Genomic DNA, 13,853 nt, shown 5'->3' with positions numbered 1-13,853 from the left:
TTTGAACAAAGTCTATATATTTAAGTTGCTATCGATTACTCAGAGTGGAAACACTCATTTCAAGCTTATTTGTTTTTATTTCACAAAAGTTTGTGTGTGTGTGTGTGTGAGACTGCTCAGTTTTCCAACCCATGACAGACCAGATCCAGTACCTTAGAAGGAAGCAGGTAGTGTTTCTAAACCCTGGCAAAGTGAGAGCAGCAACAGAAGACAACTGTCATCTGCACAAAGAAGGTGGAGACATACAGACATACGTACACATCCACACACATAAATAAACAGGCAAACAGACATCTGAAATAAGCACTCAGAAATATTTAAATCTGGAGTTACTCGGTAAAATGGTCCCACAGACAACACCAGCCTTTGAAGGCATCGAGGGACTAAACTTACCCCTGGGTGCTCACATCAGGGACAAGCTTCCATCACTAGACATCTTTAAACCACAGATGCTTCTCCTGTGTGTCCCCATGATGCCCCGTGCTCCCCTTTCTGAGGGTGCTTACTATCTTGTTATTTTCTCCTTCTGTATATGCCACCCCCACGAGATAGGGAACGCTCTGAAGATGGCTCTTTAATGCCCATTTATCTCTGCATCTTCAGGGCCTCGCAGACGCTCAACAAAAGTGTGGAAAGAACCACGGAGAGGCAGCTGCTAGTTTACCTCCAGAAGAGACAGCCTGCAGCCCAGTAACGCAGCAGCTGTTGTATCAGTAGCCAAAGCATCCCCAAGCTTTACAGAGATCTGTACAGGTACAGCATAGGCTGCTTCCTTTTTTTTCAAACAGATGGATAGAAGGTTTTAAACCCCTGCTTCTTGGCAGAGCAACAAAGGTGGGCTCACAACATGGCTGACATAATTATAGTTTTGGTTATGCCTGATGTGTTTTATTCTGATGTGCATATTTTGTGCTCTGTACACACTTAAAGATTTAATTAAATGTTTTATTATAGGGAACACAGTGCCAAATATCAGCATCATTACCTTTTTTTTTCCCCCCACAGAAACAGCCGTTCCCTCATTTTGTTTTGAGATTTTAATACAAATCTGCCTTACATTTACTTGGTCATATTGACATGGTCATCAGCAAAAATGTCCTGTTTCTTATTACTTGCAGTGTAAGCTCCCTGAGGGCAGATATGCCCTGCCCAGCTAAGCCTCCTGGACATGAGTGCTTTGTCCACAGTGGGCTCAGGCAGGCAGAGAGGGAACAGCCATGTAGGGAATCTGAGGCAGTGCCTTCTGGATGCAGGACACAAAACAGAGTAAGGCAATATCAACACCAAAAAGAATAATAAATGAATAAACATAGAGATAGCGAGACAGACAGATAGCTAGCTACATAAGAGTACTGTGCTGATATTCAAAGATTCTACTAATGACAATCTGAGGCCCCAGTAAATATTTTACAAGGTTTTATGTTTGTGTGTGTGTGTGTGTGCATGTGTGTTTCCTTCAAAAAGCCCTTTGCTAAACTGCACAGGTGGCCAAAGATTTTTCATAAAATAAAAACAGGGGGAAAAAAACAAAAACAAAAACAAAAACAAAAACAAAAACAAAACAAAAAAAAAACCCTCATCCATGGCCTTTCAGAGTGAGTTGGAATACAAAATATTTTAAATGGTCATTACAGGAAAAAAAGATTTTCTCTTCAGAATCAAAATTTATAGATACTTCAGTTCTCATTGAAATAAATTCCCTAAATAAGTGACTTACAATTTTTTTTAGGCAATAGAAACCACCCCCGTTTTTTAAAAATAAGAATCTTGGCACTGTAGGTCGTCTGTCCCAATGTGTGTGAGGAATGAAAGCCAGGTTCTGCCGGGGGTGTGGATGTGTGGGAGCGGGGAAGGGTGCGATGCGACGGCAGGGCCCTGGGTCTGGGTCAAGAGAGGCACTGGCAGGTTACTCGGCGGCTTTGCTCACAGGCAGCTCGGCGTCCTCAGATCTGCCTGGCTTGCAAATTGCTGTGCCAAAGGGACATATCAGTCCTCTCTGATCAAAGCTGGGAGCTGCAAATGGAAGGCTGACCTGCTCCCTGCCTGGAAAGATGGTGAGCATGAGGAAGACGGTGAGTGGGAACTTAGCAGGAGTGGAGAGGTATCACTGGTCAAAGGCATTCCTCTTTCCAGAGAGCCCTTCACAGAGACACATCTATTCCTGAGAGATGTAGGAATCCAATCAGAAGAAGAATATGTGTTCTTAACAGTTCTACCCAGGGCTCCCTCTTTCTTTCCTGGTAGCAGCTATGTTGACAAAGGCTTCATATCTACTTAGAAGGGTTGCATCTGTCCTGTGTCCTCCCTGTGCTATGAACATTTCTCTCTGTCCTCTCTCTTCCTCCTTCTGCTTCCACTTTGAGGGACCTGGAAGGAAGATTCTAGAAGTAGAGCCCTAAAACTTTTTGGGGAAACAGAAAGTGAGCCAGAGAAGAGAGGGGAGGTGTTTTTGCATCATCCTCCTAACTAGGAGACAATATGTCATTTTCTTTTTGGTGTAACAGCTCCAAGGGTCTTTGCCTTAAAGGAAAGAGATGAAGGAAAGAGTGAAAACTTCTTCCTTCATCTCTGAAACAAGAAGCAGAAAACTAAGACTGCTGTTGATTAATCAAATTCTCTACTTTTAAAAATTATAACTCTGGTTGCAACGACCCAAGGCCATCTTATGAAGATTCCTTTTTGTCATTGTTTAAAACCAATTTTTGCAACATTTTTATGCTTTAATGAAAATTATGGGCTATAATTAAATTTCTCTAATGCTATCATTACATAGATACCAGATAAATAGGATTAAAGTAAACAAAGAAGTAGGTCTTAAATTTAAAATTATTTAAAAAAAAAAAACTTTGTCCATTGTGGTAGCTCACAGCGAAAAAGAATGTGACAATGAATATACGTATGTTCATGAATAACTGAAAAATTGTGCCCTACACTGCAAATTGACACAACATTATAAACTGACTATAACTCAATTAAAAAAAAAAACTTTGTCCAATTGCCTAAATATGACAAACAAAACAAAACAAAACACCACTACTGAAAATCAATGCAACTACAGCTTTAAGTTGGTAGGACCTTAATTTTAACTAAAACCATGTTTGCATATAAGCAACCATCTGGATAAAACGTTTAAAATTCAGGGAAAGTTAAAAAAATTCTGAATCATTTTGTCTACACAAAGTCAAACACTTAGATATTTAAAAGTATCTAACTAATGCATAGTTCACTCTCTTGTTAGAAAAATACTTAAAAAAACAAATTAAAGAGACTTCTGAGTAGAGAAGAGAGAATCCATGTCTATTGGAGGGGTTGGATAGAAATTAAGTTTGAGTTTCGATTTGAAAAGGAGCCTCAGCACCCCTAAGTAGCAGCCTTGTGACCTCGGGTAAGTTATTTAACCCAAACAAGCAATACTTTTTCAACCTATGAAATGGGTATAATGACAGCACCATTTTGAGATTTTTCTGGGGATTCATTTTGAATGAAAAAAATGAAAGCGTACTTGGTGTCCCTCAAGAATTCATGTCCAACTAGAACATCAAAACGTGATTTCATAGGTTAAACTGTGTTATCCCAAAATTCACATGCTGACGTCTTAGCCCTGATCACCCCACAATGCGACCTTCTTCAGAAATCAGGTCTTCACAGATGTATTCAGTTAAGAGGAGGTCCTGAGGGTGGGCCCTAACCCAATAGGACTGATGTCCTTATCAAAAGGGATAATTTAACAATTCAATAGTGGAAAAAACAAAAACCTCACAAAACTCTAATAAAAAAACAGGCAGAGGATCTGAATAGACATTTCTCTAAAGAAGACATACAGACAGCCAACAGGTGTATAAAGACAAGCTCAACATCACTAACCATCAGGGAAAAGCAAATCAAAATCACAGTGAGCTATCACCTCACACCTCTCAGGACAGCTGTTATCCAAAATACAACTAACAAGTGTTGGCAAGGATGGTGGAGAAAAGGGAATCCTTGTGCCATGTTGGTGGAAATATAAACTGGTACAGTGGCAATGGAAAAGAATGTGGAGGTTCCTCAAAAAATTAAAACACAGAACTACCATATGATCAGGCAGTTCCATTTCTGGGATTTATCTGATGAAAACAAAAACACTAATTCCAAAAGATACATGTACCCACATATCCACTGCAGTATTATTTAAAATAGCCAAGATATGGAAACAACCTAAGTGTCCATTGATGGATAAACGGATAAAGGACACATAATAGAATACTATTAAGCCATAAAAAAGAATGAAATCTTGCCATGTGAGACAACATAGATGGACCCTGAGGGCAATATTCTAAGTGAAATAAGTCAGAGAAATACAAATACAGTATATATTTATACTGTTATACTGTATACACTTATAAATGTGGAATTCAAAAATTAAACAAACAAATAAACAAAAAAACAAGCTCATAGATAGACAGAAGAGACTGGTGGTTGCCAGAGGCTGGGGGTGAGTGGTGAGCTAAATGGGTGAATGAGGATCATAAGGTACAAACTTCCAGTTATAAAATGAATAAGTCATGGGGATGTAATGTAAAGCATGGCCATGATAGTTAATAATACCGTCTTGCATATTCGAAAGTTGCTAAGAGTAAAACTTTAAAGTTCTCATCAGAAGAAAAAAAAGTTTGTAACTCTATATGGGGATGGATGTTAACTAGACTTATTGTGGTGATCATTTCACAATATAAACAAATAATCATAATGATGTACACCTGAAACCAATATAATGTTATATGTCAATCATGCCTCAATAGAGAAAGGGAGAACGTCATGTGAAGAGACACAGGGAGACGACAGCCATCTATAGACAAGGAGACAGACAGAATCTTCCACACCGCCCTTAGAAAGAACCAACCATGCCAACGCCTTGATCGCAGACTTCCAGCCTTTAAAATCGTGAGACCAAAATCTTCTGTTGTTTTAGTCACGCACTTTGTGGTACTTTCTTACAGCAACCCTAGCAAAGCAGTAATCTTATTTGGAAATAGGGGCTTAGCAAGTGTAATTAAGATGAGGTCATACTTGATTGGGTGGGTCATAAATCTTACGACTGGTGTCCTTATAAGAAGGCCATGTGAAGACACAGAGACAGTGGGAGACACACAGGAAAGAAAGCCATGTGACAGCTGAAGTAGAGACTGGCGTAACACAAAGCCAAATACAAGCCAAAGTATGCCAACAACTTCTGGCAGCCAGCAGAGCCTAGGAAAGAGGTAGGAAGATTCTCCCTCAGAGCCTCCAGAAGGAACCAGCCCTGCCAACTCCTCGGTCTTGGGCTTGTCAACCCTGAGAACTATGAGGGAATGAACCCCTGCTGTTGAAAGCCACACAGTTTGTGGCAATTTGTCACAGCGGCCCTAGGACTCTAACGCAGGCAGTGCTACATCACGTGCTCTGTCCACTTACAAAGGACCATGTGAGGACTTACGGTTAGAAATTATGCTTCTATATCTAGTCCAGAATGTAAGATGATCAAATCCTGAATGAGATGATGTGATTGTTACTAACAAATTTATGTGCTGGTGTGATTTTTGAAGTTGGTTATTTTCTAAACTGCACCATGCAGCACCATGGGGGTGGGGGTGGGAGGAGTTAGGGAGAAGGAAGAGGAGGAATATTAAAGGCCAAAAGATTATCAACAAAACCTGTCATGGGAAGGAATGTAGAAGTTAATTAAAGATTACATCATAATTATTAAGCTAGCAGTATGTTCTATATGTGAAAACAATACATTAAAAATGGACAGAAGAAAGGACAGCATTTTCTATAAAGGATTTATTTTGTGTCATAGCTCTTTTTGCTGGCGGCACATGTCTTATGTTTTCAACTTCAACCTCAGTTTCTATAAGACAAAAAAGTATTTATTCTCTGGAAAAACTGGGTAGGACAACTATAATGGTCTTTTAATCATCAGCTTCAGGAGACTCTCTCTGCCTGTCAGTAAACAATGGAACAATTGATGTTGTCCTTTTAAAACTTTACAACCCTTCTAGATCTACCTCATTTCGGAGTTCCAACCTAAACTGTTGAGCTTTTAGAAGACTTAACCACATCTGTCCAAGGATAGTAATTCAAATACGAAGCCAAATCTCTGGTTTAATCTAGTTTCCATTCATCTTCAAACCCCAAATGAATCAGATGTTCTAATTATTCCAGAATGTAGTGATTTTTCTACTAACAAATTGGCCACCAATTTCATGTTTCTGTCTGATTTGGGATCCCACATAAACAGGATTGTTGCTGTTGTTGTTGTGTTGTTTTATTCCCTCTGCTCTAAAATAGTCTCCTTAAAGGAAAGACAGTTGGCCGCTAACAAATTATGTATCTTTGGATAAGATACTTAACCTCTTTGGTTCTCCATTTCTGCATTTGTAAAGTGGGAATAAGAATCTCATAGGATTGTTGTGATATTAAATAAATTAGCAAGGCTAAACGTCTAGAACATATTAAGAGCTCACCAATGTTAATTCTGCCTCCATTTCCCTTAGTGTCACACAGCAAGCAACTAAAATAGAAACAATCAGATGAGAGTACAATCACACTGCTCCCTAGACCCATGTACTCCTGCTCATGCACTCTGCTAGCTATATTCTAATTTAAATTATCTACCAATGCTCTTTTTCATCCAAAACTTCCAATCGTTTGCTAGAGCCCATCTTTCTCTAAGGATATTATTCTAGCAGTCTACCATCTTTCTTCTGTATTTTTCACTAACTATTCCCCTCATACTATATACAAACATTTCTCTGTTTTCCATCTTAACCTACAGCAACAAAACAACCTCTATTGTCCTTAAGCTTCCATTTTTTTTCTGTTCCTTTTTATAGCAAAACCCCTTAAAATAATTATTTATGCTTAGTGACTCCAAATCTTCTTCCATTCTCTTAGACCCACTCCAGTGTGTCAGACCCTCACCATCTCACAAAAAGTTCATTCGGTAGAGTTGATCACTGTTGTTTACTTTGATGTATTTTCTTTATTTAGCTTCTAAGACAACAAAAATACCTTGGTTTACCTCCCATCTCACACATAATAATTTCTGTCTCCAAAGACTTCCCTTCTCCTCTCTGAGACCTCTTAATGATGGAACGTTTCATGGATTAATCTTTGGTGTCTTCTTTTCTCTATTCTCATTCAGCCTCACGACTTTAAAAGTTTACCTTACATACATCACAATGACTCCCAAATTTAAATCTCCATTTATACCTGTCTTTTGAATGCCAAACTAGTTCCCTGATGTCTACAGTTGGATGTGTAAGAGTCACCTCAAATTTAACATGTCCCAAATTTAACGTCATCTTTCTTTTGTGCCTCTCTGTAAACTATTCTGTGTTTCTTTTTTCTATCTTAATTGATGGCAAATCTATCCTTCTAGGTATTCAGACCAAAATCTACGAATCTTCTCTGAATGTTCATTTTCTTCCACAACCCATACCAAATGACCAAGAAATGCCATCTTCGTAATGTATCAAGGCTCCACCACTTCCATGGTAACAACTCTGGTCTGAGCCTGGAACAGGCTGATGTCTTGTTCAAAGTACAACAGCCTCTTCTTAGCTCTCATGGTTTCTCCATACTCTCCTGCAATCTACTCTCCATATATCAGTCAGAATGATCTCTTTAATATAATGTCAGATCTTTCTAAACCTCATTTCCTCTCTCTCTCTCCCCTTTCCAGATTTACTATACTCCTAGCTGTTCCTTAAATTCACAGGACAGACTCACCTTAATGCCTTTGCACTGGCTCTTTGCTGTGTTCTTTCCCCAGATACCTACTTCATTCCTTTCAGGTCTTTGCTCAAAAGAAGACTATACTATCTTATTTAAAATTACCTTCACACTCCATACCAGCACTTACTACTTATTTCTCATTTTCTTCTACCCTTTTACATTTAGTTGTTTATTGTGTGTATTGTTTCCACACACTAGGATATAAGCTCCAGAGGGCAAGGATTTTTTATTTTTGTTTTTGTTTTCACTGATACATCTCAGGGGCCAAGAGCAATAATGTAATCAACACAGAGTAGGACTCAATAAACATTTGCTACATGAATAAAGTAGATAGAACTGTATAATAATGAAGATAGAACATTCTGTAATATAAATATAATCCCCTTGTAAAATCTTAAATACATTGACAGTGATAGGAGTAATTTTTATATATATTTAATGAGGAAAAAGTCAGTCTCTATGTTCAACAAATCACCAAATAAACCCTAAATTTGTGGAAGAAGCTCTTGACTAAATTCAGCATTATCTCAGGTAAAGATTACCAAACAGAGCATGTAAAATAAAATAAAATATTTATGAAAATCAGGAGTAAAATTCTCAAGGAGTCAAGAATTGTACTGGAGACATCTAATTATCTATAAATAAAAATTGGGGTAAGTAAAAAAAATGAGTCAACTGCAACAGAAATTAAAATTAATTCTGTGTTCATCTCGGAAGAGCTGTACAAATAATACAATCAAAGTGCTGGAGAAACACAAAGTTAAATCACTCTAGGGTATCTGTAAGGCAATCAGTATGTTGGGGATTCTCCGGGTCCCTCGCTCCTCCTTTCTGTGTTTACTGCCTAACATTTGACCACTTTACTGTTGGTTGGCAACTCTCACAAGTGAGCAAACTGGAGAAGCAAAATGAAATATAAGCAAATTAAAGCTACTCCTAACAACAGGAGGAATACGTCAGGATCTTGGTCTGGACTAAGAAAACGTGTATTATTGAAAAGTATTCAGTAAAATGGGTACTAAGCATGCTTTCTAGAAATCAGCTGCTAACACTGGTTTGACCTAATTCAATTAGGGTGACCATTAAGCCTGTCTAAAATAGAGTCAACTGATAGAATAAAAAGAATTCACTATGTATTCTATGAACTGCGCTATGAATGTGCAGAAAGCAGGCAGGAAGAAGGGGAGGGTGAGAGGGTGGAGAAATACAAGACTCTGCTATAGAAATCATCTACAGGAGGTACTTTAACATAATAGAAATGCATCTAATAAAAGCAGGAACTAGGGCCAAACCTGACTCTACCACTTCCTAGCAGTAGAAACTGGATCAGAACATCTGACTCTCAGAACCTCCTTTCATATCTGAAGATAAGGATAGTAATCTGCTCCCGTCACAAAGTTCTGGTGATAAATCACGTCAGTCCTCTACATCCAAATTCTGGTTTCTGCCACGTGTTATCTGCCTGTTTGGCCGAGTGTTGACGCTCTTCTCATTTTAAGCACTTGTCCTTTCTTTCAATTTTGCAAGGATAAAACCCTGAAGAAATATCTAGAGAGTAATTAACATACGGTGAAAACTATCATGGGAAATGTAAAAAAGATAGATTAAAAAGTGCAACTGGGACCTGTTTTAAACGAGAGGCAGCCTATTGGTAAAACTATGTTTTTTTCTTCTATTACACAGGAAAATATTATAAAAGCTCTATTTAAAAAATTACAGCAAGGTGACACTTGGAGGAGGGAGATTTTCATCCTTTTATACAGACTGAAGTACAGAAAACACTTTTTTCTTTGTAAACTTACTTGAATGTAAGTTCTATGGGAAGAGAGATCTTTGTTCCATTCATTATTGACCCCCTTGAATAGTGCATGACTTACAACAGGCAATTAAGAAATAGTTTTGAGTGAATACAGATTATAGGGTACTTGGTACAAGGACGGGGATCCATCTGCCTCTGCAGATGACCGCATACAACCAAAGCAGTGAGATAAATAATGAGCCAGAATTGTATTAGCGCCTAGATAAAATGCAACACAACTATTCCTATAGCTCCTAAATCATTATTCATACACTTCCAGGATTCTGTTTAAGAACTCGTAGTCCACATGCAATATATATTAGTGCATGCATAAATGTGAAATAACTAATACTTTTTGAACCAGGATAATATAATTTCTTGAAGTGACCAGAATGGACCCTTCATGACAGCAAAAAAAGTTGAAAGTCGGGAAATTTTTCTTCTCTTCTGCCTAAAAGTCAAGCTCTAACTTTACTTTTGTTTCTTTAAAAAAAAAAAAAGACTATTTATATAGACAATTACATTTAAATTCTATGTTATTTAGATTTTAGGACAATATACAAACAGCTAATAAAAAAGCAGAACTTATTTAATGATAGTGGGATATATTAAATACCAAAAAACCAAAGTAAAACAATTCTTTAGAATTCTTGATATAAAAACACAATAGATCTGGACTGTATACTACACAGACTGACACAGGCATCTATAGATCTTGTCCTCAGGCTAATTATAAACTAGTTCAAAGTTTGCCAAAGGAAACAGCACAGCCTACATGCTTCTTTGCCAATTCTCTCATAAAGCAGATGGAACCAGCAATCCAAAGAACAATGCAAAAGAATCTCCTAATGAATCCATTTCCCTCTGAAGTTGTAGGAGAAGAAAGGTCACTTTCTCACATACTAGCTTACCTTTTGATGTCCTTATCGGGTTTTTTTTTTTATTGTACATATTTTCATGTATTATGCTCTAGTTATGCATTCTTCAATAGTATCTTTATTTATGACTTTGTGAATCAACATCTTTATGATAGGAGGCGAAAGTCACTTAGCTAATTACACATGCTTGATAAGCTGCATAATAATAACCACTGCAGCAGTGTACATTAGTTGAAAGCATGTAAATTACTGCAGTTAGTCTCATTTGGGAAGAAAACAAGAGACTTTGTTTTAGTTATTTAAAGTATCCTTCTTGTTGCCTCCACATCCACCTTCTAAAGCACGCTATTCTTTTAACCCGAATGATGACATCAATAATAAAATAAAGGCTGAATCCCATTCTATTAGCATGGCCAAAGAAACAAGAACAAAAATAAAACAAATTAAAACTCAATTTAAGGCAAATACTGCTGATTTGCAATTGAGGATTCAGTTTCATGAAGCTTCTTCCACATAATGCAATCGTAGTAAAACAGAACAGTTGAGACACTTCCCACCCCACGAGGATGTTGTAATGAAATCTGACTTGGTCCAGCCAGGAGATTAGAAGTGCACAGAGAGATAGAATGTACAGCACTAGAATATTAATATGACTTCTGTATGAAGATTGAAAATTCTACAAAGTTATAATAAGGTCAAAATAACACTTAGATAATTTACTGCCATGGAAAATCATACTCTCCTAGGAGTGATTTACTGGATGTTATATAAAAATGGATTGTGGACAAACTACATTCAGATGCAAGCTTGCAGCTGTCAGTGTCTACATTTGCTCAATCTGGCTAGAGGATGATTTGAAGGTTGATTTAATTGTAGCTTCTGAATCATGTTCTTCCCTATGTTTTAAATTGTTTAACATAAATATAAAAATGTTAAGGCAATTTTAAGACTGTAAATATTTAGTATAAAAAGCTGCAAAATCTCATTTTCTTCTGAAAGAGTGACTGAAAATGGAAAGACTGCCTGGGAAAACAAAATACCGTTCCTTAATAATGGTAACTGCCCAATAGTTACGGCAAATTTACCCTTACATGAGAAAGTTCATAGGGTGTTCATAAGAAACTAAGGAGAAACAAACAAACAAACAAAACTAGGCTTGTGACTGAACTGATCAATTTTAAGAGAAATAGGAATCTATTCTCTGTAGAAAAGGGTTCAGAGATCAAAGTTGACCACTGGGGAAGGCAGCATCTTTGGGTCCCCTGCAGGCAACAGAAATGGCCTAAGTATCTCTTCCTCTACACACAAACACAAAGCAGAGAGTCAGCTCCTGCCAATGCTACCAGCACCAGCACACAAGGCACCACCAAGGAGCTCTGTCAATGTCCTCTACTCAGCTAGCGCTCTCCTTAACCATCTTTCTGTTCTTTGACGGACATCATTAATTCCAAGTATCACCTAACCATTCACTTCCCAGCGTCAGCAAATCATCCTCAGGGAGAATATCTTGTTCTTCCTCTGCAAGCTGTTTCCCCCATTTTTTGTTTCCACTTTTATACATACCTCCTTTTCTACATATTTTCTTGCCGGGTTTTCTGGCACATTCCTTGGATATTCTTTTTACTGAAAAATGAATAGAAGACTAGAAAATAACATGGCGCTCCATCACAGACCGCCGGAACATGCAACACCACTATCTAACTCAATACGCTCCTGCGTTTACTGAGTGCGAAGGATCCCCAATTCGTTGAGCCTGCACATGCAATGGAGAAATGCTGATGCATCTTCTCAGAAGTCATTCGGTAGGAAATGGAAATTAGGAACCCATTTCTACCTGAATATACGTGCTGCAGAGGAAAGAAAATGAGTAGGCACAGGAAAAAAAAATATGAACAGATACACCAACACACATAAACAAAAAGAGCGGCATGCACGCATGTAAAATATGTCTACATGCCAACAGGAAAAGCCATGCATGCTACCAGTACACATGAATTAATATTGTTAGAACTTAGAATAGAAAAGGAAAATATATCTCCCTGTTTGGTGAACTCACCATCCTCAGTTGGGACATATATGTTTAAATACAGGCAATCTTCACTCTGGTCTTGTACGTATGATGAAACCACATCCAAGTTATTAGTAAACCACACAGGAAGCATGACTTCTGGCAATCTGCCATCAATGATATTCTGGGGACACACAGGTGCAAACTGAGTAGCATTCCTGATATCTGACCAGGGAGATGGTGGTTCTGGAGGCTGAAAACGATGTTCCCCTGTTGGTGGGGCTGCATATGGAACCCCAAGAAACTGAATAACAGGACCCAAAATTTCATTATTGAGTTCTTTCTTAACCCCTCTTATCTTGCCGAAGTTGGTAGTCACCAGAGGGTCTGCATCATCCAATTTTTGTGAGAGCACATGGGCAGCCTGAAGCAAACAGCCCAGCAAACAGAGGGTCAATGAGGCACCCAATCCCCTGTGGACCAAGCACGCCATTACTGCTCTCCAAGTATAAGTTGACCACGTGCATCTGGGCAGTGCCATGGTCCCACATTAGTTGTGTAGTTGTCTGGTTACAGTGAGGCGAAGGTATTTGTATCCACTTGAGACAGACTGTCTAATGGTAGAACACACCTCCGATTTCTTAAAAGCGAGCTTGTCAAGAAAAGCTCAGAAAGCTCTTCATGCAGCCAGTATCTCCCACTGATTTCACACGTATTGAAGTAGCATCTTCAGTCATCACTATTTATCAGACCATATCCTATTGATCATTCTGTTTTCCATAGTAGCAATGTGACGAGAGTGGCCATTGACTGTACATTTCCCTCTTATAAATCAAATCCAGTTAGCTTCAGGTCTATATCCTAGAAAAAAATGAAAATAAATCATTAGTATGAACAAGCTAAATAGACAGAGTGATAACTAGATGTTTTACCAGCTACAGATATACATTCATAGTGGCTGGAGTCAGGTGAGTTAAGTACTACCATAGGAAAATCATGGTTTGATGTGAGATGACAAGTGAAACAACTGATTATTAGAAGAGTGAGACACTTGCCTCCTGACTTTATACACATTCAAAGTGGAAGCCAGCCTTGTCAAAATACAGAGTTTCAGAAGCATTTTACAATATGGTTTTCTTAAAAACTGAAGGTTATATGTGAAATTTTCCCTTTATTGAAGGTCTTCAGTCATTTCAAGGAACCACACTATTAATCATCAAACATACTAAAAATTAGAATTCAATACCAGAAAATCTTTTTTTAAAATATTGGTAGGGATTTAGTGGAATGTAAGAAAAACTGTAAGAATGACTCTCTCTCTCATATATATATATATATATATACATACATATATCACACAAACAAACAAATAAAAAGGTGGTCCCTAATCCCATGCTATACAGAAAAAACAAAG

The 13,853-nt window shown here is 37.9% G+C and overlaps 1 protein-coding gene across 4 annotated transcripts in view; it reads right to left on the bottom strand.

Annotated features, from left to right (window-relative positions):
• NLGN1 (neuroligin 1) overlaps positions 1 to 13,853 on the bottom strand; it is a 767,045-nt gene that overhangs the window by 598,009 nt on the left and 155,183 nt on the right. For 3 of the 4 annotated variants that reach the window (XM_072961073.1, XM_072961083.1, XM_072961069.1), the window contains exon 2: positions 12,488 to 13,300. In XM_072961073.1, the coding sequence (XP_072817174.1) occupies positions 12,488 to 12,980 (493 nt within the window). In that variant the 5' untranslated portion in view covers positions 12,981 to 13,300. Of the gene's footprint in view, positions 1 to 12,487; positions 13,301 to 13,853 lie in introns of those variants that run through there. The other variant, XM_072961090.1, reaches the window with a different exon arrangement.

The sequence above is a fragment of the Vicugna pacos genome, chromosome 1 (genome assembly GCF_048564905.1).
Source record: "Vicugna pacos chromosome 1, VicPac4, whole genome shotgun sequence".
Lineage (NCBI taxonomy): Eukaryota > Metazoa > Chordata > Mammalia > Artiodactyla > Camelidae > Vicugna > Vicugna pacos.
Note: the sequence above shows the minus strand (reverse complement) of the source record. Positions and strands in the feature narration are given on the sequence as shown.